The sequence below is a fragment of the Conger conger genome, chromosome 2 (assembly GCF_963514075.1).
Source record: "Conger conger chromosome 2, fConCon1.1, whole genome shotgun sequence".
NCBI lineage: Eukaryota > Metazoa > Chordata > Actinopteri > Anguilliformes > Congridae > Conger > Conger conger.
In genome coordinates, this window is record NC_083761.1 from 81,711,426 (window position 1) to 81,735,425 (window position 24,000).

At 47.1% G+C, this 24,000-nt stretch overlaps 3 protein-coding genes across 6 annotated transcripts in view; 2 read left to right on the plus strand and 1 right to left on the minus strand.

Moving 5' to 3' along the window:
• LOC133121363 (rho GTPase-activating protein 44-like) overlaps nt 1-1,452 on the plus strand; it is an 85,260-nt gene extending 83,808 nt beyond the window's left edge. Inside the window, exon 17 of the mRNA XM_061230563.1 lies at nt 533-1,452. Coding sequence (XP_061086547.1) covers nt 533-687 — 155 coding nt within the window. The 3' untranslated portion in view covers nt 688-1,452. The remainder of the gene's footprint in view (nt 1-532) is intronic.
• Nucleotides 1,453-7,518: 6,066 nt separating this feature from the next.
• On the minus strand, nt 7,519-17,426 carry LOC133115959 (testis-expressed protein 47). Of its 2 annotated transcripts, none has more exons than XM_061225407.1 (7): nt 17,274-17,426; nt 14,584-14,656; nt 12,486-12,589; nt 11,253-11,317; nt 10,306-10,507; nt 9,219-9,381; nt 7,519-8,342 (listed from the first exon to the last, which is right to left on the minus strand). In XM_061225407.1, exons 1-7 carry the CDS (start codon nt 17,388-17,390, stop codon nt 8,305-8,307), a joined length of 762 nt encoding a protein of 253 aa, XP_061081391.1. In that variant the 5' UTR covers nt 17,391-17,426; the 3' UTR covers nt 7,519-8,304. The 2 variants fall into 2 exon arrangements, with proteins under 2 accessions (XP_061081391.1, XP_061081390.1); XM_061225406.1 differs by lacking the exon at nt 17,274-17,426 and adding an exon at nt 15,959-16,255.
• Nucleotides 17,427-19,410: 1,984 nt separating this feature from the next.
• The window catches only part of LOC133115923 (nuclear distribution protein nudE-like 1-B), a 39,009-nt gene continuing 34,419 nt past the window's right edge, over nt 19,411-24,000 (plus strand). For all 3 annotated transcript variants that reach the window (XM_061225404.1, XM_061225405.1, XM_061225403.1), the window contains exon 1: nt 19,411-19,530. The gene's annotated coding sequence lies outside the window, so the exon portion shown is untranslated. The remainder of the gene's footprint in view (nt 19,531-24,000) is intronic.

Below are 24,000 nucleotides of genomic sequence, written 5' to 3' on the forward strand. Positions count from 1 at the left end.
ATCCTTAGTACAGAAAATATTATATTATATATTGTAACTGTCAACTGCAGATATTCATTGTCCCATCGTTTTTCCTGCTGGTAACTTTTCGGAAACAAAAACTCTTGTAGCGGCCCTCATCCTTAGTACAGACAATATAATATTATATATTGTTAACTGTCAACTGCAGATATTCATTGTCCCTTCGGTTTTCGGAATAAAAAACTAGTTGTGGCCCTCATCCTTAGTGCACAGGGCTCCTGTGTAAAATTGCGGGCCGTAGGGGTGGGACAGCGCCCCCCTGTGGGCACTCTGAGACGCGCTCCCTGGGCCTGTGCTTGATGACGTCTCCGGTGTTGTACTGTGTCCGTCAGCGCCGGTGTTTCCCTGCTGCTGTCTGTCCCTGACCGTCCCACCTCCCAACCTCTCCTCCACCCCCCCCGCCCTCCCCGAGGACCCCCCCAGCCGACACCTAACCTCCTCTCTCCCTCCTCTCGTCCTCCTCTCTCCCTCCTCTCTCCCGTCATCATCGTCGGGGGCGAGCGCCTGGCAGATTCTCTCTTCGACCTGGAGATCCCCGCCATCACCGTGGAACTGGATGGGCTCCCGGGCGGACCCCTGGGGCACGCCGAACGGAACTCTGTGTCGCCGGCGGCCTTCGCCGGCAAGGCCGAGTCCGAGGAGGAGTCCGAGGTCACGGCACTATGACATCATGACCCCGCCCCCGCCCCCTCGTCCAATGCCTCGCCCCCCGCGACCCCGCGCTCCGCCCCCCAGGCCCCGCCCTCCGGAGATTTCCTCCGATCCCCAGCTGTACATAAAGAGACACATTACTACTGAGGCGTTGGCACGACTGGGCGACTGGCCCCCTTTCGCCCCGCTGACTGTGAAGAGTCTCCTCTGTGTCGATTAGGAAACAGGTCAGACACTGCAGGTTAAGAGTGAGTGGGGGAAGGGTGCACAGGAACACTTGATGTATAAAAACGAACCTTAATAATGATGCGTTACACTTTGTTTTTGTTTTTTTAACTTGTCTGTTTTTTTTGTCTGTTTTACAAAGTGGTGGCGTGTTAATTTGTTTTGAAACAAACTCATTTTTATTGTGTTAATTTGTTTTGTGGTTCATTTGTCATTTTTGTTATTTTTTTTAAAGGTTTTTTTTCCTTGCCTTATTTGTGTTGCGTTTGCAATTCCGCCTTCATCTCCACAAAAGAAAAGAACAAAAAAAAAACACTCACTGGAATCAGGTCAGGTTGGTGAAGTGCAAGTAGAAGCTAATGTTGGACCCACACTGTACTGGGATCAGTGAGATGCAGTCTGTCCTTGCAGGAGAGGGACAGGCTGCACTGTACTGGGATCAGTGAGATGCAGTCTGTCCTTGCAGGAGAAGGACCGGCTGCACTGATCTGGGATCAGTGAGATGCAGTCTGTCCTTGCAGGAGAGGGACAGGCTGCACTGTACTGGGATCAGTGAGATGCAGTCTGTCCTTGCAGGAGAAGGACCGGCTGCACTGTTCTGAGATCAGTGAGATGCAGTCTGTCCTTGCAGGAGAAGGACAAGCTGCACTGATCTGGGATCAGTGAGATGCAGTCTGTCCTTGCAGGAGAGGGACAGGCTGCACTGTACTGGTATCAGTGAGATGCAGTCTGTCCTTGCAGGAGAAGGACCGGCTGCACTGTTCTGAGATCAGTGAGATGCAGTCTGTCCTTGCAGGAGAAGGACAGGCTGCACTGATCTGGGATCAGTGAGATGCAGTCTATCCTTGCAGGAGAGGGACAGGCTGCACTGTTCTGGGATCAGTGATTTGCCGTCAGGGGGACAGGGGCATTGCCTCACACTAACCCAGGAGGTTGTGGTTTAAAATTTGACCCTGCCCCCCTCCCTTGCCTACACTACCCTGTGTTCCTCAGTCAGAGCTAGAACAGCACAAGACGTCTGAGCCCTGTTCGAGCAGCAGTGTGCTAAACGCTAAGGCGCTAAACCCGTATTCAGACAAAAGATATATAAACGCTCATCATATTTCGACTCATATTCTCGAATCACATACCTGGCAATAACAAAGCGGGAGTCTTCTGAACGGGTCTTTTTTTTTTTTTTAAACAATAACACCTGTCCCGTTCCCACTGGCGGGTCGTTGAAGAACAGCACCGCGGTGCGTCTGGAGAGCGGGCAGCTGTGCGTGTGCGTGTGTGTGTGTGTGTGTGTGTGTACAGTGCCGGGCTATGCCAGGAATGTGCGGGGTGTGACTGACTCGGTCCCCTGTGGTCCGTGAACAAACAGCAGGCTCCTGGCGATTTCTGCGCTCTGTTTTCAGTTCCCCTGGACTCTGCTCAGTGGGGGGCCCCAGAACCTTGTTTCTGCTTTATTTGATCGACCCCTGGGGTTTTAGGGACAGCTGCAAGCTGCTTGGCGTCCTGGCAGATATCACCCCCGTGTGGTGTTTGGGTCGTATGTGGTGGTGTTGGGGTCGTTTCCAGCACCAAGGCTGCTCTGCCCTTTCTGTGGCTCTAATCTCACGGATCTCTATTGACCGAGCAGATGGTCAACTCCTGCGTCTTCCCGTACTCCTCAAAGTCCAGTCCGGAGGTTCGGTTTCGGAAAAACAGGACGTCCAGTGCTTCCCAACCGTATTGATCATAATCTTATGACACGTGACGTTGGCGTTAGCAGTGGAGAGGGATTGAAGCTTCAGTGTTAACGGTACAGACCCAAGTGTCTGCTGGGAGGAGTAGATTCTGCTTATCACCAGAAGGGTTTGGGCCCTTTCGGCCTGCCTGATTGGCTGAGAAGCGCGGCTCACTTTACTTCCTGTTTCTCCGTTTCCTGTTTCCCGTTTCTTCAAGAGGCTGAACTGAAATCAGCTTGCTGGATAGGAATCTCCTTGGAACACAATGACTTATGTTACGATTCATTCTCGATGAGTGTTAATTATTATTATTTTTTTAAACAACATCTTAAGAGCCTGTTTCTGTATTATTAGCTTGACCTCAGTGTGTGTCAGCGCCTCCAGAACAGAACCAAACCTTTGCCCCAAGGTGAGCGACGTAGGGTACAGAGGAAAGGGGACCATACGCTTTCTGAAGGACCCTCCACGTCTGACAGACTCATGAATCCATATGCACTGCCTGGATGCTGCAACGCTGCTCCTGTATTCAACCTTAATGTACCTTTACCGTTTTCAAGTGCTAAATATCAAGACTCACCACAATTTTGTTGTAAATATAAAATTGTACATAGGTATGTGTGTATATACATTACAGTACTTGGAGGGGGGGGGAAACAAATCTATATATATAAAGATAAATATAAATTATATATAATAACGTGTTGTTATTTTGTATTGCCAGATACACAGTTTAAAATCTGCAGTAACCGTTTGCACAGTTAACAACGGCAAGCTTTATAGTTCTGTTTAGTACGAAATTCAGGCGGAGAAGCAAGCTCATATTTTTTAGGACTTTCTATCTAGAAACGCTGACGTTTGGGATGCGCATTTTTACCGGCTCAGAGCCGGGACAGATAAAGGATAGTGCTTTATTTGTGTGCGTCGCTTTCTACCCGCTGGCAATAGCTGACATGTGACAAAAATCATATCGCTTTCACTGACGCGACGCGACATCAGACGATGCCACGCGCTTAACTTTGCCGACTTAGACATCTCACAGTTCACTTTTTTAAACCGGAAATTCAAATTGGACCGTTAAACATTTCAGCTGGCGTGGAAGAGAACGACCGTTACAAACAAACAACAACCACACGTTGTTGACCACACAAACTTTTTTATTATCCAATGTACAGGCGCTGAACAATAGATTAAGGTATGTAGCTCTTTTTTTAGCCACATACCGCTGAAATTCCCGCGAGCAATAAAATCAGCCCAAGGAAAACGGTGCCAGTTTTTAAAAAAACAGCATTGAAATCTCAGAAGGTATTTACCAATAAAAGTGCAATTAAGATATTTATTAACAAAAAAGAAAACCTCAGAAAACAGGAGGGGCCAAAAACTCCAGGGTAAATCTGATTGGTCCGTTCTTCTAATCAGACAGGTGGGGATCTTATTTTAGTGGTCCTATTCGAATAGACAGCCATCCAAGTAGACGATTTCATGCCTTTCAAAGCAGACTGCATTCTAAATAAATTATATTGATAATATAATAACAGTAAAAAATATATATATAATTGCAATGTGTCCTTAATTTGGTTGTGGGGTGTGCACACAGTAATGGTCAGTATTGTCTTTAACTGGACTTTTGTGTGTGATGATTTCTTCGCTGTTCTGTATCGGGGTGGGGGGGGGGAGGGCGGGGATCAGTATTTCTAAAGAACGCAGTTTGTATATACTGATGAAATACGGCTCTTTTTATCTTACGGGACCCCGAAGCAAATTATGACTCCTACCGCGAGGTGTAGGAAAGACTTTTCGGATTTGGGGGAAGCCCTTTTTGTTTGCTTGTTGTCGTCGTTTTTTGAAGCATGCCCATTGAAAGATGGTGGAAATTGAATTTTTCTCGGTGTGTAGACGGAATGTAGTGGTTACCTTGGTGACGTTTGTCTTTCACCGTAGGCAGCTGTCGAATTATGAACATGGAGTAATGTGTTTTGTTGCTATGGTAAAACTCTGGTAAAAGTAAACAAAATGGCAAGTTAGGACTGGAGGTCTCATGATAATCAACAGCATGCGTTTTTGTCATACCTGAAAAATTGTTTAATATCTTCAGTCCCCATCACCTATGTGTAGCGTATATACAGTATTTCATACACCCAAAAGGTAATGAACAGTTCAGAATCTCTGTTCAGATGATCCTAGGGATACGTATATTCATTCAATTTGAATTGTCAAAAAAAAAAAACCTTCTAACTAGCTACCAGCATGATGTAAACCACACGTGATCTCAATATTAAAGTTCTGGACAAGGTTGTACCATAATAAAGTCATGCAGTCCAGTAAAAGGTGGTGTTTAATCCCTGAGAGGGTGACGTTTCATGAACCCCATATAATAGTTTGACCAATAAAGAGCTATGAATCGACTGAACTGAACGGTTTGCACCAATCAAAACATTTCTCTCACCTCAGAAGCTCAAAACGATTGGTTGAAACCAGCGAGAAAATGCTAGCTCCACCCATACTGTTTTCTTGGAGCCTCTCTCTTCTGTCAGAGAAAAACCAGCCGTTATCCCTGAGCTGAGGGGAGCTGAGACACACTACAAGAGCTGGGTCTCTCACTGCACTGCATTGTGCTGCAGTGTGTACAAATGCTCTTTGTGCTTCCTGGGCTAAAGGTCACGAATCATGTTCGATTCCTCGGTAGGACCCTGCCATTGTATTCTGGAGAAGTGCACTTCACCCGCAGTGCTTCAGTGAATGTCCAGTGGAATAGATGGTAAAAGTTATGGGTAAGTTTAACTGCTAAAATATCACGAGTGCAACAAGAGTGATGTAAACAGAGTGTCAGCATCCATCCTGACACAGGTGACTTTGCATAAGGTGCAGTGTGGCCAAAGGTGCGCAGCACGCTTCCAAAACAAGCGCGAACTCGCTGCAGTGCAGATGGAAGCACATTCATTCGGCAAATCAGCAAGGATGGAGAGATGACTTAAGGTCCCCCCCCCCCCAGGTTCTGGTAACAACAGCTGGTTTTTCTCCGCCCCCCCCCCCCCAACAAAATAAAATAAAATAAAGGAATAAAATAACACCGGTCACCCCATTTTACCAGTATGTGTACTTTTTTAAAAAGGGGAAACATTGTGCTGCATGCATCAGAATCGCGTTGTTTTAACGATTCGAGGACATCGTTGTGTCATTTTCTCTCTCTTTTTTTTTTTTTTTTTTTTTTTTTACTTTTCTGTTTCAGGCTATGAATAAACAAAAGGGGGCCAAAAATTTGTGTCACAAACTGTTCTTCTAAAACAGCCCCGTGTGTGCTGGACAGAGAGGGTGTAAAGGGGCCCTGGGGAGTGGAGTGGAGTGGGGATGGGTGGGGGGGGGCGGGCAGTTTAAATTTAAAATGGACACTTCCCTTGGAAATATTCTGCCCCGTGACCTACTCCCCTGCCCCCCCCCACCCCTCCCGCCCCCTCTCCCTCTCCCGATTGGGTGGTGTGCTTGTAGCTGTGTCACCTGCGGCAGTCCTCATCAGAATGTCAAAATGATTAAAAAACTACATTTATAACTCTTTAGTCTGGCCTGCACTTATTTTCCTTAATTCTGATTGTGTGTGTGTGTGTGCTTGTTTGTATGTATTTTTAGCCTGTGTATGTGTGTGTGTGCATGCTTGTGCGTGTGTGTGTGTGTGTGTGTGTGTGTCTGAATGCGTGTGTGCCTGTGTGTATGTGTGTGAGCATGTTTGTTTGTATGTGTGTGTGTGTGTGTGTGTGTGCTTGCTTGCTGGTTTGTGCATGTGTGGGTCTGAGTGCATGTGTGCCTGTGTGTATGTGTGTGAGCATGTTTGTGTGTATGTGTGTGTGTGTGTGTGTGTGTGCTTGCTTGCTGGTTTGTGCATGTGTGGGTCTGAGTGCATGTGTGCCTGTGTGTATCTGTGTGAGCGTGTTTGTGTGTGTATATATTTGTGTCTGAATGTGTGTGTGTGTGTGTGTGTGTGTGAGTGAGTCTGTGTGTGTGTGCATGCGCAATCCATACAGTAATTTTGTGCTGTTCAGCGGTGGCTATTTCACCTGGCTGATGGTACGGCGGTTCCACTCTAAACCAGGACAGCGCAAAGCACATTTTTTTGTGTGGTTTAAAGTTAGTGAAAAGGGAAGAAACAGACAACAACAGACAACATGTCACTTTCACAAAACATTTTGCTGCCACGGGCATGTCATTTTCTTCTCTGGCCAGAAGGTGTCAGTGTTCAGCTACACAGGATGCAAAGACAAACACACAACAGCTACTATATGTTGAGAATATAAGTCAGTCCATTGCTGATCATAACTCTCATCTTCCAGGGCATTAAACTCTATACATTTTAAATCCACTGGAGTTTGTAATGATATTTGGTAGACTATAATAATATGATTTATCACCACAGGACTGCTTCCCCCTGTCCGTCTATGACTCGCCAGCAGTTTGCTGGACCTACAGCCTCAGAGATCAAGGCGTGTAGAACAAGGGTCCTCAACTTTTTCTGATCCAGAGAGCCCCACTCAAACTCAAACAAACAAAAAAAAGTTTAAAAGTATAATAGGACCTCCTCCACTACCTTCAGGGACCCCCAGGAGTACACGGAACGCCTACAGGATGGTAGATCTCCTTGTAACAGGGTTGGCCAGCCCTGCTCTAGCTGTTGAATGAGGTGTGCTTTGTTAGGGTTGAAGTAAAAACCTACAGGATGGTAGATCGCCTGGAACAGGGTTGGGCAGTCCTGCTTTATGGAACACATTCTTCCCAGGAGGGCAATGTGTTTTAGAACGGAAGGGATTCAGAAACGCAGTTCTGAGTTCACGAGGAATCGCCATGTTGTGAAAGATCAGATTAAATAAGGGTTACACAGTATTGTTAACGGTAAGTTAAGGGTGCCTGAAGGGGGTAACGGGGAGGTGTCGTGGGCCTAACTCAACAAAGCACCGGAGTCGGGAGGCTAACAGACCCTGTGAAATGCTCGCATTAGCACCCTTTTGGCTGATGTATAATATTGTTGCCTGGTTATTTGGTTGGTAAGAACCATGCTACTTATAGGAACGTCTGAGCTGGGCCTTTGTGCTCAGCCCCCTAATTATCAGCACAAGGAAAATAACATCAGATCCTGTGTAATGTAAAAAAAAAAAAAAGAAGAACAATAGCCCGAATTGACATAACATGGGGTTGGATTTACACACTCTCTGATGTGAAAGAGCTGGGGTGCAGCTGGGGTCCTGGTTGCTTACTCCGCTCAGCCACGGTTAGCATCCTGTCCCCATCTGCACCCCGTGTACCGGCCGTTTTTCACAGGGAAAGTCACTGTGTACGGAGGGAGCCATTCATCGTCCAGGCAAAACAGGGAACATCAGATAGCCGTGCTGGGAGTTTGGCTGGGACACTGAGAGCCCCCCTGCCCTGTTAGATGAGTCCCCTGGTGGGGGCGGGGGCGGGGGGGAGGGCGGCCAGGATTTCGGTTTTACTGTCATACGATGAAAATGAATAGTTATAAAAACCCATCTTTCACTGCGCCTTTGTGAAGTTCACCTCTGGGGACTGAGCTGAATGTACAGTGTGTGTCCCGGCTGCAATGGTGGCCTGGTGTTTTTGTGGTGGGTTCCTAGAGGGCTGGTCTTCAGAATCAGCGTTGACATGTCCAGCAGCTTCTGTGGTTCAGAGTGACCTTTGACCTTCGACCTTCCACCGGTGGCTAAACGATGTTTGGACAGACACTTCCAAACGTGTGCGCTGCAACAAACATAAAAGAACACGTTGCGTGTAAGGACATTGAGTCTGTGGTTCTCGTCGTGATGGGGGTATAAATCGTGTTTTTCAATGCCTTTTTAAAGCTGACTGAGTTTACTAGTTTTACAATGCATTGCACTATTTATTCAGCTGTTTGCTAAATCTGAAATGTGGAAGAAAAACTCAATTATAGATGAGAGAGTGTCCCTTCAAGTAGGAGTGTCCCTTCAAACCAAGGTGGTTGGTGACAGTACCTGAGTTTGTGGGCAGGTTGACGGGGAGTGGTTGGGAACAGTACCTGAGTTTATGGGCAGGTTGACAGGGGAGAGGTTGGAGATAGTACCTGAGTTTATGGGCAGGTTGAGGGCGGTTGTTGGAGATAATACCTGAGTTTATGGGCAGGTTGAGGGGGGAGTCGTAGGGAATAGTACCTGAGTTTATGGGCAGGATGAGAGGGGAGTGGTAGGGAACAGTACCTGAGTTTATGGGCAGGTTGACAAGGGAGAGGTTGGAGATAGTACCTGAGTTTATGGGCAGGTTGAGGGCGGTGGTTGGAGATAATACCTGAGTTTATGGGCAGGTTGAGGGGGGAGTCGTAGGGAATAGTACCTGAGTTTATGGGCAGGATGAGAGGGGAGTGGTACGGAACAGTACCTGAGTTTATGGGCAGGTTGACGGGGGAGTGGTAGGGAACAGTACCTGAGTTTATGGGCAGGTTGAGGGGGGAGTGGTAGGGAACAGTACCTGAGTTTATGGGCAGGTTGACGGGGGAGTGGTAGGGAACAGTACCTGAGTTTATGGGCAGGTTGACGGGGGAGTGGTAGGGAACAGTACCTGAGTTTATGGGCAGGTTGACGGGGGAGTGGTAGGGAACAGTACCTGAGTTTATGGGCAGGTTGACGGGGGAGTGGTAGGCCTGCAGGTACTGTTGAGGGGTGAGGAGCTCGTTCCTCTCGATGAGCTGGGCCAGGACATCCTGCGGGATGATCAGTTCTGGTCCCTGCTTCAGCAGGGACTCGGCAGAGACACTGAAGTTTCGTCTCTTGGAGGGGAGAGGAGAGGGGAGGGGACAATTACCCAAAAAGACAGGGGGTTGAGTGCCCCTCAAGTCAAAAGGAGTCAGAAGGAACTTTTCAAACTTTTGTTTTCATGTTATTCACTATTATTTATTTTTCTCTTTTTTTTGTATTTGCAGGCCACAGTTGGCAGTAGCTATAGCTTTGGGACTTGGGCTTTGGGCTTTTGGGTCTCCCAGCCACTGCCAACTGGTCTGCAAATATGATCGGCCATCACGAAAACATAAACACGATGTGCTCTATCACTCACAATGCACATTGGTAACAACCACTATAACGATATATCCGTATGGTGAATGGTGTATGCACTTCCTGGTGGGTATTCAGGAAGTAGCATCAACCAATCAACATCTGCGTTGTTCAATTGGTTGTGACCAAAAATACTCTTTTCTGCTATTGATGTTACATCAGAACTGTCTATTGTCTAGTGCAGGGGTCAGCAACCCAGGTCCTTGAGAGCCACAGGGTGTGCTGGCTTTCGTTGTTACTTGGCATTAATTGATCAATGAAAGCCGTTGATTACACAGTTAACTCACCTCACCTGGTTTCTTGGGTCTGAATCGGTTGCTTATTTTAAGGTGGAGACGAAAGCCAGCACACCCTGCCGCTCTCCAGGACCAGGGTTACCGACCGGTCTAGTGGCTAAGGTGCTTGACTAGGACTTGGAAGGTTGACGGTTCAAGCCCCGGTGCAGCCACATTAAGGTACATATGAGCAGCTGTTGGGGGCCTTGAGGAAGGCCCTAAACCCCACAAAGCTCCAGGGGGGGGATTGTCTCCTTCTTTAAATAACAGTAATGTATTTTGTAATGTCGTATCCCGATTCTACGGTCCCTGGTTCTGAGTTCTGGATTCTGGTTCTGACGGCGGTCCTGACCTCGGTTGACCCACCTTGCTCAGTCTCTGCAGATGGCTGCCCAGCTTGAGAAGGGTCTTGAGCGTGCTGGTGACCAGTTTCTCGGTCGTCTCCTGCTTCCCCCTGTCCGTCAGCGTGGTTCCCGGCAGGTCCAGCACCTTGTAGCTCCAGTCCTGGAACAGCCTGCTCGAGATGTCATGTGACACCACCAGAATTCTGGACTCCGAAATCAGGGCACTGTGGTGTCACCGTGACGACAGAAACAACGGAGAGAATCAGAACAATGGACCCACAACGGGCTACTGTCCAAAGAAGCTTTGAGACAATCTCCTACCAATCTCAAATGACAAACCCCTTGGTAACAAAGATCATGTTTTCACTAGGATCACTAGGATGCTCCCATCAAGGAAGCCAACTGCCCAAACAATAATGAACGTAGTGTTAATTACCAGGCTGGACTTTGAATGTGAGCTAATGCACAATATAACACAACTTAACATAACACAACATAACACAGCATGACACAACACAACACAACATAACAACATGACACAACATAACACAACATAACACAGCACAACATCACACAGCATAACACAACATAACATAACACAACACAATGACACGAGAGAACAGGCCATTCAGCCCAGCAATTCTTGCCTTTTCCTACCACTGAAATGTACTTACTGCTGTCTTTGCCTAAAAGCTAAAATGTATCTAGCGCTGCATCAAGCCTGGTCTTGAAAGCCCCCAGAGAGTGTGCCTTCACTGCACGTCCTCACAAACAGTGACCTCTCTCTGTGCGGAAAAACTACGTCCTAATGTCCGTGCAGAATTTATCATCTAAGCTTCCTCGTTCTGCTAACCGAACTGACGCTGACACACACACACACACACACACACACACACACGTGACACACCTGAGTGTGTGTGTGGCTCTTCAGGTGCACTCAGTCTACCTGTGTGGCGTGATGTGGCTCACCTGTGAGGCCTGGCCTGGATATCGCAAAGGTCCCGGAGCACATACACCAGGACTTCACTGGAGGACTACGGAAAGAGCGGAGGACTGAGCATTGGAGACGACTGACAGCCTGCAGGGCTTAGCCCTGATAGAGGCACTTTATAAAAGAAGCACAGTATTCACTATGAAAACCTGTAGGGGGCGTGATTGGTTTCTTATGGAAAAGAGGTCTCTTGGACCAGGATAACTAAACTCCAGGCTGCAATGTCTGCAGCTGTTTGCTCCAACAATACTGTATACCACCTGATTTCACTCATTGTTTTACCTCCTTAGTCCAGGAAGGTCATTAGTGAAATCTGGTGGCGTAGTGCATGGGTTGGAGCGAATACCTGCAGACGCTGTGGCCCGCAGGACCTGCAGTTGAGCAGCATTATCTTATCTTTTACAATTTTTTAACCCTTTGGAGAATAGGTTTTTGGTAATGTTTTATTGTTTTTTATTTTTTTTATTTTTTTTATTCAAAGTCAGTGTTCTAGAACTCCAACACTGTACCAGTAGTGATTGTTACATCAGCATTAGAATGTTCAGTTTATTTAATGACATACAGCAGTTGTAATCGTACCCCGTAAAGGGTTAAAAGAACGTACGTACATTCCCTTAGTGTTAGTCTAGATTTGGCATCTTTCCAGGCCACAGAAAGTGTTTAAGAACCGCTCACTCAGTGACTCACACTATAATTACAGAGTATGACTGTCTGCCACTGTAATTACAAGCTCTAGTGTGCTGATAGCATTCATAGGGCTTCACAGGTTTGAGCTGTGAGACAGTTCTATCCAGAGCCTTTTACAAAGTGAAGGGCCCTGCTGAAAAAAATAACAGCTCAAGCCACTGTAGGTTTTGGTTGATCAGTTCAGACCAGCTCTCATGGTTTGACCAGCTCAAGCTATGTTTGGAAACAGCTGGTCAACCAGCTCAGACAAGCTACCAGCACTAGCTGGTCAACCAGCTCATACCCAGCTAGACCAGCTTCATGACCAGCTTGGCCATGCTGGTTGACCAGCTCATACCCAGCTAGACCAGCTTCATGACCAGCTTGGCCATGCTGGTCGACCAGCTCATATCCAGCTAGACCAGCTTCATGACCAGCTTGGCCAGCTCAATTGTCAAGCTAGTTGAGCTGGCATAGCTGGATTTCACAGCAGGGGGAGCAAAGATGGCTGCCACCCTGCAGGCCCTCCCAGTACGGTTTCATACCTCCAGGATGTGCACCACGTGAGAGGGATAGAGGAGAAGAAGCCCGGTGAATGCGTCCGCTTGGTAGCGGAGTTGCAGGTGCTGCGATAACCTCTCGTAATGGGCTGCGATTACAGTGGAGAGAGCAAACAGAACAGGGCTGTAATTTCAGGCCGAGGCAAATGAATGGCAGTTTATGACCCAAAGTCCGCGGTTAAAAATAGACCCCCATCATAGCGGATGTGTTTTGAACTCACCAACCCCACTAAAAAGCTCACTAAGAGACTATTACATTCTGTTAATAGCATGTCGCTGTTAGTCTAATCATAATCACCGCATTATAAGAGCACCCAAGAGCTAACATTGGAAACTATCAAATCTAAAATAACATGATAAGAACCTGTGGTAATAATAAGGCAGCATTATTTCTGCAGCAATCTTCATGCTCTTCACTCTGATTTATCTGCGGGGTGGAGGGGGTGGGGGTGGGGGTTTGGCGAGTGAGTATAACTGGCCTGTGGGCTGTGTCAGAACAAAGCCAAGGGAGCCTGAGTATGTGACATCAATGCGCAACTCTGCCCAAGTCGTGGACCAATTAACCAATTTCAGCAAATGTACAGAGTTCTAATAATAATTACAACCCTGAAGCAATGTGGAGTTGTGCTATGCACATCTTATTGTGGCTATACTGGGGGTTGAAGCACCAACCTTCCAGGTTCCAGTCAGGTCTAGCTCAGGCTGTAAGAGCAGTCGTCTGGCAGTCGGAGGGTTCCCGGTTCGATCCCCCGCCCGGGCTGTGTCCCTGAGCAAGACACCTAACCCCCAAATGCTCATGACGAGCTGGTAGGCACCTTGAATGGCAGCCAATCGCCGTTGGTGTGTGAGTGTGTGCATGAATGGGTGAATGAGAAGCATCAATTGTACAGCGCTTTGGATAAAGGCGCTATATAAAATGCCAACCATTTACCATTTACCATTCATGTACCTTGGCCACAAGGCTACAGGCTGCTCCAGGTGTGCCAATGAAAGTCAAGGGAGCCATTATGAGGCTGAGAGCAATTAGAGACATATGCCAAACCATAGGCTTACTGAAACAAACAGTTTGGAACATCATAAAGAAGAAAGAGAGCACTGGTGTATGTTTGGGACCATTGTCATGCTATAGGATGAAGCACTGCCCAATGAGTTTGGAGACACTTGATAGTTGGGGTGGTATAATAAACTGTTCTGCAGGGGTTGCTGTCAGGCCTTGTAAACCACACCAGAATGCAGACATCAGAGACCCCCCCCCCCCCCCCCCCCCCTATGAATGGCTCTGATTGGTGTTGTGTTGCGTACTGGTTGTGTTGTGTGGTGTTGTGTTGTGTACTGGCTGTGTTGTGTGGTGTTGTGTTGTGTACTGGTTGTGTTGTGTACTGGTTGTGTTGTGTGGTGTTGTGTACTGGTTGTATTGTGTGGTGCTGTGTTATGTACTGGCTGTGTTGTGTGGTGTTGTGTACTGGTTGTGTTGTGTGGTGTTGTGTTGTTTACTGGTTGTATTGTGTGGTGTGGTGTTGTGTACTGGTTGTGTTGTGTGGTGTTGTGTACTGGCTGTGTTGTGTGGTGTTGTGTTGTGTACTGGTTGTGTTGTGTGGTGTTGTGTTGTTTACTGGTTGTATTGTGTGGTGTGGTGTTGTGTACTGGTTGTGTTGTGTGGTGTGGTGTTGTGTACTGGTTGTGTTGTGTGGTGCTGTGTTGTGTACTGGTTGTATTGTGTGGTGTTGTGTTGTGTACTGGTTGTATTATGTGGTGCTGTGCTGTGTACTGGTTGTGTTGTGTGGTGCTGTGTTGTGTACTGGTTGTATTGTGTGGTGTTGTGTTGTGTACTGGTTGTATTGTGTGGTGTTGTGTTGTGTACTGGTTGTATTATGTGGTGCTGTGCTGTGCACTGGTTGTGTTGTGTGGTGCTGTGATGTGTTGTGTACTGGTTGTGTTGTGTGGTGTTGTGTTGTGTACTGGTTGTGTTGTGTGGTGTGGTGTTGTTTACTGGTTGTGTTGTGTAGTGTTGTGCACTGGTTGTGTTGTGTGGTGTTGTGTTGTGTACTGGTTGTGTTGCGTTGGGTATTGACAGCAAGCCTACCTCCCAGGTCTGTCTTGTCTTCAAGCTCCGGGGAGATCTGGCCAATGAAAATCAGCCGATGCAACAGGATCTTCTGCGGGGGCAGAGAGCTTCATCAGAGGAGGGGCTTGGAGGGTGAGCTTACAGATAACGAACAGAACGACGATAATGACAAGAACAAGGCATTCAGCCTAGTAATATTCGCTTTTTCCTACCACTAAAGTGTACTTACTGCTTAGTAATTAGTACTAGATTAGTTTACTAAAACTCAGTTTAACTAAAAAGCTAAATAGTATCAAACACTGTATCAAGTCGGGTCTTGAAAAGAGTTTCTGCCTCCACTACTGGCAAGCTATTCCACACAGTGACCACTCTCTGTGTGAACAAATCCTTTGCTAATTTCAATTCATGTCTTCTTGTTCTGCTGACCGAGCTTGCCCTGAAGAATTTCCTGTAGTTCACATTGTTAATCCCTTTAATGAATTTAAAACCCTCAATCAAATAACCCCTAAGTCTCCTTTAGCTAAGCTTGAAGAGATTAAGCATATTAAGTCTTTCCACAGGTAGCGTGGACAGGTGTAGGAACACAGAACAGAGACACAGTGCCTGGATATGTGTGCCCTTTCTCTCTCTCTCTCTCTCTCCCACTCTCTCTCATACACACACACAGACACACACGTAAGGTTAGGCATACTCCCATATATGTACTGTACAATCTTAAGGAACAATTCCAAACAAACATGTATGTGTACCCAAATACACAAACACACACCTGCACTTCATAACCCACTTCATATATGGACATCTATACTCGCATTCTCTAAGACACAAACCCACACACACACACACACACACACACACACACCCCATAAGCACACAATCTGCATGTACTGTATAAACTAAATTAAAACCTGATATAATTAAATACTACCAGACAGAGCTAAATAATAGCGCTGGTCATGACTGACACTCAAAAACATACTTTTCTGAACTCATCAGAATAAATGTACCTTCAGTCACCCAGCAATACCACAAGGAGAATAAATGCAATATTCCAGTTACTTACCCTGAAAATGTATCTGAAATACCCAGATATTATCTTATACTGCAGTAAGATTATGCTCCTTTGTACAGTAAATACCAGTAACAGTACTTTCTACCCCTGAAAAAAATCTATCAAAGCACCATCCCGCTGTGAAGATCACACAGCACGATGATTCAGAACATAGTTTTACCAACCCAGCGGTACTGTAAGCACCTAAATCAAACAGAACAAGAAGTAACATTTTTTTAAAATAATTTAATCTATGAACTTTGTTTGATCTGTGAGAAGGAGAAGAGTGATCTTGAATGTGGACAGTGGAGTCCGTGGCAGTTGTTGACTGGCCATACTGACCAAGTCGCCTTCAGGACACAGAAGCTTCCTCCGAGTCAAACGCCGGTGATATAAACTCGTCTGGACCTTCTCCTCCGAGGGCTTCTTCTTCTCCTTCTCCTTCTTCTTCTCCTTCTGTTTCCTGTCCCTGTTACCGAACTCCATGTCCGTCCGTCCGTCGGTCTGCGGCGATTGGGACTGGGCTCCTGGTTTTTGGGGGCTGGGTGCCCAAATTGTTTACCGCTCTCGCACCGAAGGCATATCCCGGAGACCCGCCGATTCCCCCCTCCCCGGCACGGAAAAGTCCCCCCTACTCAGCAGTTCCACAACAGCCTACACAGCCCCACAGCCGAGACAAAAAACCTCCCCCTCCCACCCCTATTCACCGGGGACGCTGGGACTCTCGGTCCTCCAGCCTATGAGGAGGAATGGCAGGGGGCGGGGGTGTGAACGGCGTGCTTGGGCAGGAGAGTTGGGGACGGGCCCCCCGGGAGAATTCACACCCACCCACTTCCCTCCACGAGCATCTTGTTTGTTCTGAAGATTGCTGGTTGGGGAGACAGAGTCGCTATGGCAACGCGGATCGCATTCCCTCTCGTTTCGCCGCTTGAAGCGTCTCATTTCAATTTGAAAGCGGGGCCCGGAGGGCTGGTCCTGTCCACAGGCACGGCCCGAAGCCCGTTCAGTCCGCCCGGCTGGACCCATGGCTTTAAGATTCGCCCATTCTCCAGCTCATATCCAGAGCGACTGTGATGTCTTTGTTTCTTCTGTGAGCCTCGCAGGGAATCAATTCAGGCAGACCACTGTATTTCCCCGACACCTATGCGGTTCCAAACAGGTAAAAGCTAAAAGCTTGGAGCCGCACCTGATCACCAGTGCATTGCTCAAAGGCATCGGATTTGGGGTCACGTCTCTTTGCAGCTCTTCCCCGACGGAGGGTCTTTCTGAACATTTCAGAAATGAGCTCAGCGCAATCAGAGAGCCCTCAGCAGTTACGGAAAGCCCAAGACAGTAGCTAGAGTTCTGTGTGTGTGAGTGTGTGTGTGTGTGTGTGTGTGAGAGAGGCAGAGTGTGTGTGTGTGTGTGTGTGTGTGCTTGCATTGTGTGTATGTGTTTGTGAGAGACAGAGATAAAGAGAGAGTGAGAGAGTGTGTGTGTGCATGTGTGAGAGAGAGAGAGGGAGTGAGGGTGTGTGTGTGAGAGAGAGAGAGAGGGGGGAGTGTGTGCGTCTATGTGAGAGAGAGAGAGAGAGAGAGAGAGAGAGAGAGAGGGAGTGCGTGTGTCTGGGTGGGCGTTCGTGTTTACAAAGCAGTCACGGATCCGAGCAACAACAAACCTTTCTGAGGGCTCTGCGTGCGTCCTCCAGCTTCCTGTAGAGGGACTCTCTCTCCCCGAAGGCGGAGTGCTCCGTGTCAAAGGGAGTCGCGCGGGGCTCCTTTGATCTGGACGCCATGATCGGCTGGCTTGTTTTGACCTGTAACCCGGCAACGGCGAGGAGGGGGGAGTGGCCGAACCGCCGGCTCCATAGACACGTCTGTTAAAGGTGCGCGTCTCACATTGTCCTATTGTTTGCGCTCGCGCTCGCACCTGACTACGCCGCAGTCTTCTGTCGCTCAATATGGCAGCGTCTTAAATGACGGCGTACGCAGTGGTCGCCGACATTTCTGCGCAAAAAACAACCCTTTTACACGCCAGTGGTGTTTACGCCATTGAGACTAGGTGCCGCGCTGAAGGGTAACAGCAATTCTCACATGATTTCCACTTGTAACCTTGCCTTTGTAGTTTCACTTAATTGCATCATATTTCTGTGACGAATGATCTGAACATGAATGCATACATGTTGCTCTAAGTGACATGTTAAAACATCAGTAGTCAATCTGTGAGATTTTTGCGGTTGGTGTTCAACTATTTTTTTTTCTTCTAGTTTTATTTTTTATTTTTTATATGCAGCCCCCACCGTTTCTGCAAAAGGCCAAAGCACTCTTCACTGTGGTACTATTGTACAAACTTTCCTGGAATATCTGTTTGTGATTAATTTCGTAATTGTTTAACTGGACTGATAAAGGTTTGGGAATGTGCACTGAAGCTGGGCCTCTGGAAAGTGAACCTGGTGATCTAAATATATTTTGAACCTTTTGTACAGAAAGGGGTGTTTTTTTCTCACAAATATTTTTCCTTTTTGCCTACAATTGCAAATGTGCAGGTGTCCCTCGAGTTTCCTCTGTGTCATCCATATTCGTTTAATAGATTTTATATTTTTTGGTGAGTAGAAGGTAATTGAGATATGCTCCACACAATTGAAATCAATAATTAACGCGTGAGTGTCTAAAATATAAAATCCATGCGCTCATGTTATGTTGTCTTCGGCACAATGCTGCGCCCTGGTGGTCACTATAAGAACTGCTGGCTGCATGTCTATTATCCAAATATATGAGTCGCGATAAAGAAAGAAACGAATTCACATTAGTTTCAAGCAATGGTAACCACCTTACTTTCTGAAACAAATCCCCTCTGAATCATATTCTGCTCAAATTTTTTTCCTAATTCCAGCCAGGGAGTTTTTCGAAGTTTTTCTGCAGACCTGGATCTCTATAACACTGGGTGGTAGCAATGACCTTTGTAAAAAAAAATACATATATAAATTTAAAAAAGAGCTATACAATCAAAATTAAAATGGAAATTTATTTTAATTTACATGGAGTATGTATTCCTCATATTAATATAATCATATTCTTGTTAACTAGTAAATATCTGCAAGTATATCCTGCACAGTTGTGTATCACAACACACATGCCATTCTAGAGAGCATCCCAAAAGTGCCATTTTGAGTTTGTGTTCGGTGGACAGGGTGGCTATTGCATAACACACGTGTTGTTTACAAAGGTCTGGCTAATGCAAGCCATTTGTACTGTAGCTGTGCACTGAGGTTATTGTTTTATGAATCACAGAGACATGGATTATGAACCACGGCAAGGTCTGTTCCTCCTTAATTCCTGCTATGATTTAATACAAGGAACCAATGAGATATTCATTGGCACAACTGGAATAGATTCCTGATTTCATCTGTGTAGGTACAGTAACCAGTTTTTCAGTAAAATCCAAGCACATATATATTGCAGTTTGCTCTGTAATATAAAGGTATCTTAATTATTTGAAGTATTGTCTTGTTTAAAGATGACGATCTACATTCCCGTGGCACATATTATGACCACGACCAATAATTGCTTATTTGCGGTTGAATATTAGAATTGTTCAAAGAATCTACACAATCCAATAGTTAGTAAGAAACATGCACCACACAGTAAGTGAGACTGCATTTGCTTTGGTATATGTTTGTATAGAGAAAAAAAAGTTGTTCGCCGCTGGCTGACTAACATTACAGGAATCTGGACTTGAGTAAAAGATATGCGAAGGCGTCATCATAGGTGTTTCGATGACGTTATGGGTGGTGTCATTGTGCATTCGCGAGAGTGCCGGAAGCTATGTTGTAAACTCCCCGGAGTCAGGCTACCGTTTTATTTCTAGTGAACGCTAGGAGACGACGGTAATGTATTAGACCTGGATACGCGGATTCACAGGCTGGAAATGACAAGGTTGTATAAATAGCTATATACAATTTCGCCTGTTTTGGGGGTTTGTGTTTGCTTAATGGTAAAAAAAAAAAGAGTAAAACCTATAATGTTGCTAATCATATTTTTAGCTGCTTAGCTTGAAAGAGGACACGACGCCGATGCCCGTGTCTGTTGACAGCCGGACTTGTTACTGTTTGACGTGTCATGCGCCTCGCTATTGCGCTCGCTAACCGGGAACCTTGCTGGATAGCTACAGCTCGTTTTTTAAATGTTTGTTGCCAATTTCGTTATTTTTCGAGAATCGCCGTTAAAACCCAAATAATATTTGACAGCATTGTGCTGTTAGAGGGTGTGCTATTGGGCGCAGGGGTAGCCATCTCCACATTAGTTATTTGTGGGATTAGCTAGCGTTAGCCTAGGTGTTGCTAGCTAGCTCCATTCACGCGTGAGCAGCGTTTGGCGTGAATCCAAGTTAGCCTGTTATGAAGCTACTGTTGCTAGCTGTTTTGAACAGGGTGGACTGTCAGCTAACTGGTTATACGCTGTTTCGGGTATTAATAATTGTTTGCGAGCTAAATAAGTTGCACTATAGACAGCTAACTAGCCCGACGTCAGTAACGTTCGTATAAAATGGCATGGAGTTAGCTAACGTTATTTAGCTAGATGCGTGACTGTCAGATTTAAATGCCGTGATAACGTAAATCAGTATGTTCACAGTCTTGTCATGACCTAGTTAATTGACATTTGTCGGTAGCTAAGTTAGTAGTTTCAAGCTATCACTACCCGTAAGTAACAGTAACAAAAGCTAACGAATGTGTCTAACCTTAGACTAATTTAGTTAAATTAATGGCTTTTGGACTGCGATAAAAATAGCTTGTTTGAGCTAGCAACAGCTCGTCACGTCCAGTAACACTTCTAAGTAATGTGAGAAACACATTCCCGGCAACTGATTAGCAAAATGTGCGTTTCCGTTTACTACTACGATCTTTGCCAAAGACTTTGGATGCACAACGTTTGAACTACACAAAAAAAACACCAACTAAATAATTCGGCTAGATTGGAAGAATTTTACAGATTACTGTGTTTTATCTTGCTGGATAATTTCAAGAGGTTGACTAAAATGGGTTGCCTGGTTATTCAGACTTTAGTCAGAGCGTGCGTCAATAATCCACGTCAGGAATGGTCTGTTTCTGTGGTTTGAATTGCACAGTTTTTATATTCATATAACGGGTATAATTATGGCTAAGGAATAACTAATCTGGGGTCAAAGAGCAAAGTTTTTCCAGCGTGGTGACTTGGCAGTATTCCAATTTTTGGCTGTGAATCTGGATGCCAAATCTCATCTGACATTCATAAACCCTGTTCCGTGCTCACCGTTTTGTCTTCAAAACTATTTCTTGTTCTCCGGTAATTGGCACTCTGACACACTAATGTATAGGGTATAGATTGGTAGTTCGCAAAGCGAGTCCGTTATATGTAAAGTATCTCTAACTTTCTTTGATGTGTAACGTAACTGTAACTTTGATTGTAAACGCATACAATATTGTGTTATTTGATGAATACAGATGTGTTGTGCAGATTCTGGATACGTAGCCTATGTCCAACCATTACTCGAAAACTACATGCAGTTCTGAACAGTGTCAAGGCTCTTCAGTCACAAACAGGGTGCGACACTAACACCTGCCCCAATTTTATCTGTGGCTCAGTTTGTCTACTGCTTGATTAGATACTTCGGCAGGTAACCACCCATCACTTGGAGGTCCTGTTCTATTCCAAATATCTAGTTGTCTGCTAAAAAGTGACGTGGGCTGGTGAGTTTTGGGATGCGCTGGCCTGGTCGACAGAGACAGAGACAGACAGACTGTCAGTCCACAATGTGGAATTGTCAATGGTCTTCAGCTCCGCCACAATCAACGTGGATCACAAACAACACAACAGTAAAACGCAGTAAAAGCAGTCGGAAAACTTCCATCATAAATGTGCAAAAACTGCAATGTGCACAAACTGTGATGTGCTTCTTGCACAGTGCGGCGCGGTTACGCTGTAGGCTCTCAGACTGTTTACGTCGCCAGCGGCCCTTTAAGGTGGCCCTTGGCCCCCGCAGGAACGCGGGGCCCCGCCCGGTCAACACGCACACGGCGGGCCTCGTGAGTCCGGGGGGGGGGGGGGGGGGGGGGGCAGCGCACGCACGGGGCGGGGGGGGGGAAGAGAGAGAGTCTCATCCCGAAAACATTCCCCCCTGACCGCGGTGACTCACCAGCCTGTGTGAGTGCAGCGCAGGAGCCCGCGGGAGGAGATGCCATGCGAAACACAGCCCTGCTGCTCACTGTTTTCCCCCCCTCGCCGCTCCGCTAACGCCTTCCAGATGGGCCCGGGACGGGGCACTCCCTCCCAGCCAGGCCCCTTCTTCTCTGGGGCTCTTCTGGGGCTCTTCTGGGGGGCGTGGTGGGTGATGCAAGAGTTGCGTCACGGCAGCCTGTTTTGCGCGTGTAAAGGTGGAGACCCATGAAGGCAGTTCGGACATCCAATAGGATTTTTCCCCCTCCGCCCCCCGCCCCCCCCCCCCCTTAAATCCACATATTGTGCCATTATTGGATTATACGCACTCTCCGAAATACTGTGACAGCGGAGGTACATTTTAGTTTTTCCCAAGGATCAAATTTCACCTAAATGTACCCTGAAAGTTCAGTAATGTTCTCTTTGGGTACAAATGAGTACATTTTCCAAGCAAAAAATTAAAAAAAAAAGGTTGCAAATAAGTTATGTATTGCTGGCTAGGGGTACAATTTTAAGCACCTATAGCGTACCGTCCCAGCGACAAACATTTGTACTGTACCTCTTTCGGCACTTCTGGTATCTTTATTTCTGAGAGCGCATAAAAGCATCACTCGTGTTGTTTTTTTTTTCTCCTCTCTGCGTAAACCCTGTCTCTCCCCCCCCCCCCCCCCTTTAATAATTTATCATTCTCCCGGTCTGCGGTGCGTTCCTCCGCCCCCCTCTCGCCGGCGCGCTTCATTTGGACATGAACCGGGGCTGCGGAGAGGGAGGGGGGAGGGGGGAGGGGGGAGGGGGGTATTTATCGGGGGAAGCTCCATGGTAACGGGGTCGTCGGTGCGGCGTAGGGAGCGTTCGGGAGCGAAGATCAGTTGCGGTCCCCGGGCTCCCATTGTGCCTCCTGTGAAAGGCATTCTTCACCTCTGTGTCACGCCAGTCCTCCTCCTCTCCGTCGGCCCTTCCCAGAGTTCCACGGGGCGGCCTCCTCTCCCCTCTTGTGTGTCCCCGAGTTCCTCTGTGTCACGCCAGTCCTCCTCCTCTCTGTCGGCCCTTCCCAGAGTTCCCTGGGGCTGAGGTCCTCTCCCCTCTGTGTGTTGCCAAGTTCCTCTTTGTCACTCCAGTCCTCCTCCTCTCCATCGGCCCTTCCCAGAGTTCCCTGGGGCTGAGGTCCTCTCCCCTCTGCGTGTTGCCAAGTTCCTCTGTGAAATGCCAGTCCTCCTCCTCTCCTTCGGCCCTTCCCAGAGTTCCCTGGGGCGGCCACAGCGGGCTGTGTTTATCCCCCCGTGTGCGAGGCTATAGGGCGACATTGGCTCAGGCGGTAAGAGCAGTCGTCTCATTGGCTCAGGCGGTAAGAGCAGTCATCTCATTGGCTCAGGCGGTAAGAGCAGTCGTCTCATTGGCTCAGGCGGTAAGAGCAGTCGTCTCATTGGCTCAGGCCGTAAGAGCAGTCGCCTCATTGGCTCAGGCGGTAAGAGCAGTCGTCTCATTGGCTCAGGCGGTAAGAGCAGTCGTCTGGCAGTCGGAGGGTTGCCGGTTCGATTCCCACCCTGGGCGTGTCGAAGTGTCCCTGACCAAGACACCTAACACCCAAATACTCCTGACGAGCTGGTTGGTGCCCTGCATGGCAGCCAGTCGCAGTTGGTGTGTGAGTGTGTGTATGAATAAGTGAATGAGAAGCATCAATTGTACAGCGCTTTGGATAAAGGCGTTTCAAAGTCTAAATACCATTAAGAAGGCCATTGCTGTTCAGTGTTGCCTCTGTACAGCGACCTGTGAATGGTGTGCCGTGATGAATGATAACGACTCGATGTGAATTGTACTAATATTGACGTAGTATGTGTCATAATGATATTGACTTGTGTGTGATGATGTGGCGTTCCTATTTTAAGCTGCACGATTTGATACTCGAATAGGCAAGTTCCTCTGGTTGGTCAAGTTCCTTTGAGCCTATATTACATTACAGTTGTTTATCTGACGCTTTTATCCGAAGCGACTTACAGTTGAATAGACGAAGCAGGGGACATAACCCCGCATTGCTCCAGAGGGGGAAAGTGGCCCTGCTCAAGGGCCCAACGGCTGTGCGGATCTTATTGTGGCTACACTGGGGTTTGAACCACCAACCTTAGCCACTAGGCTACAGGCTGTCCCAGTCATGTACCTTAGCCACCAGGCTACAGGCTGTCCCAGTCATGTACCTTAGCCACTAGTCTACAGGCT

Bases quoted from the DNA above. Each gene is read 5' to 3' on its own strand.
- LOC133115959 (XM_061225406.1), bottom strand. From the start codon at position 16,102: ATGGAGTTCGGTAACAGGGACAGGAAACAGAAGGAGAAGAAGAAGGAG. The intron at 14,657-15,958 runs GTCAGTATGGCC...CTGCCCCCGCAG, and splicing joins TGTGTCCTGAAGGCGACTTG to AAGATCCTGTTGCATCGGCT. The intron at 10,508-11,252 runs GTGAGCCACATC...GTGACACCACAG, and splicing joins ATCCAGGCCAGGCCTCACAG to TGCCCTGATTTCGGAGTCCA.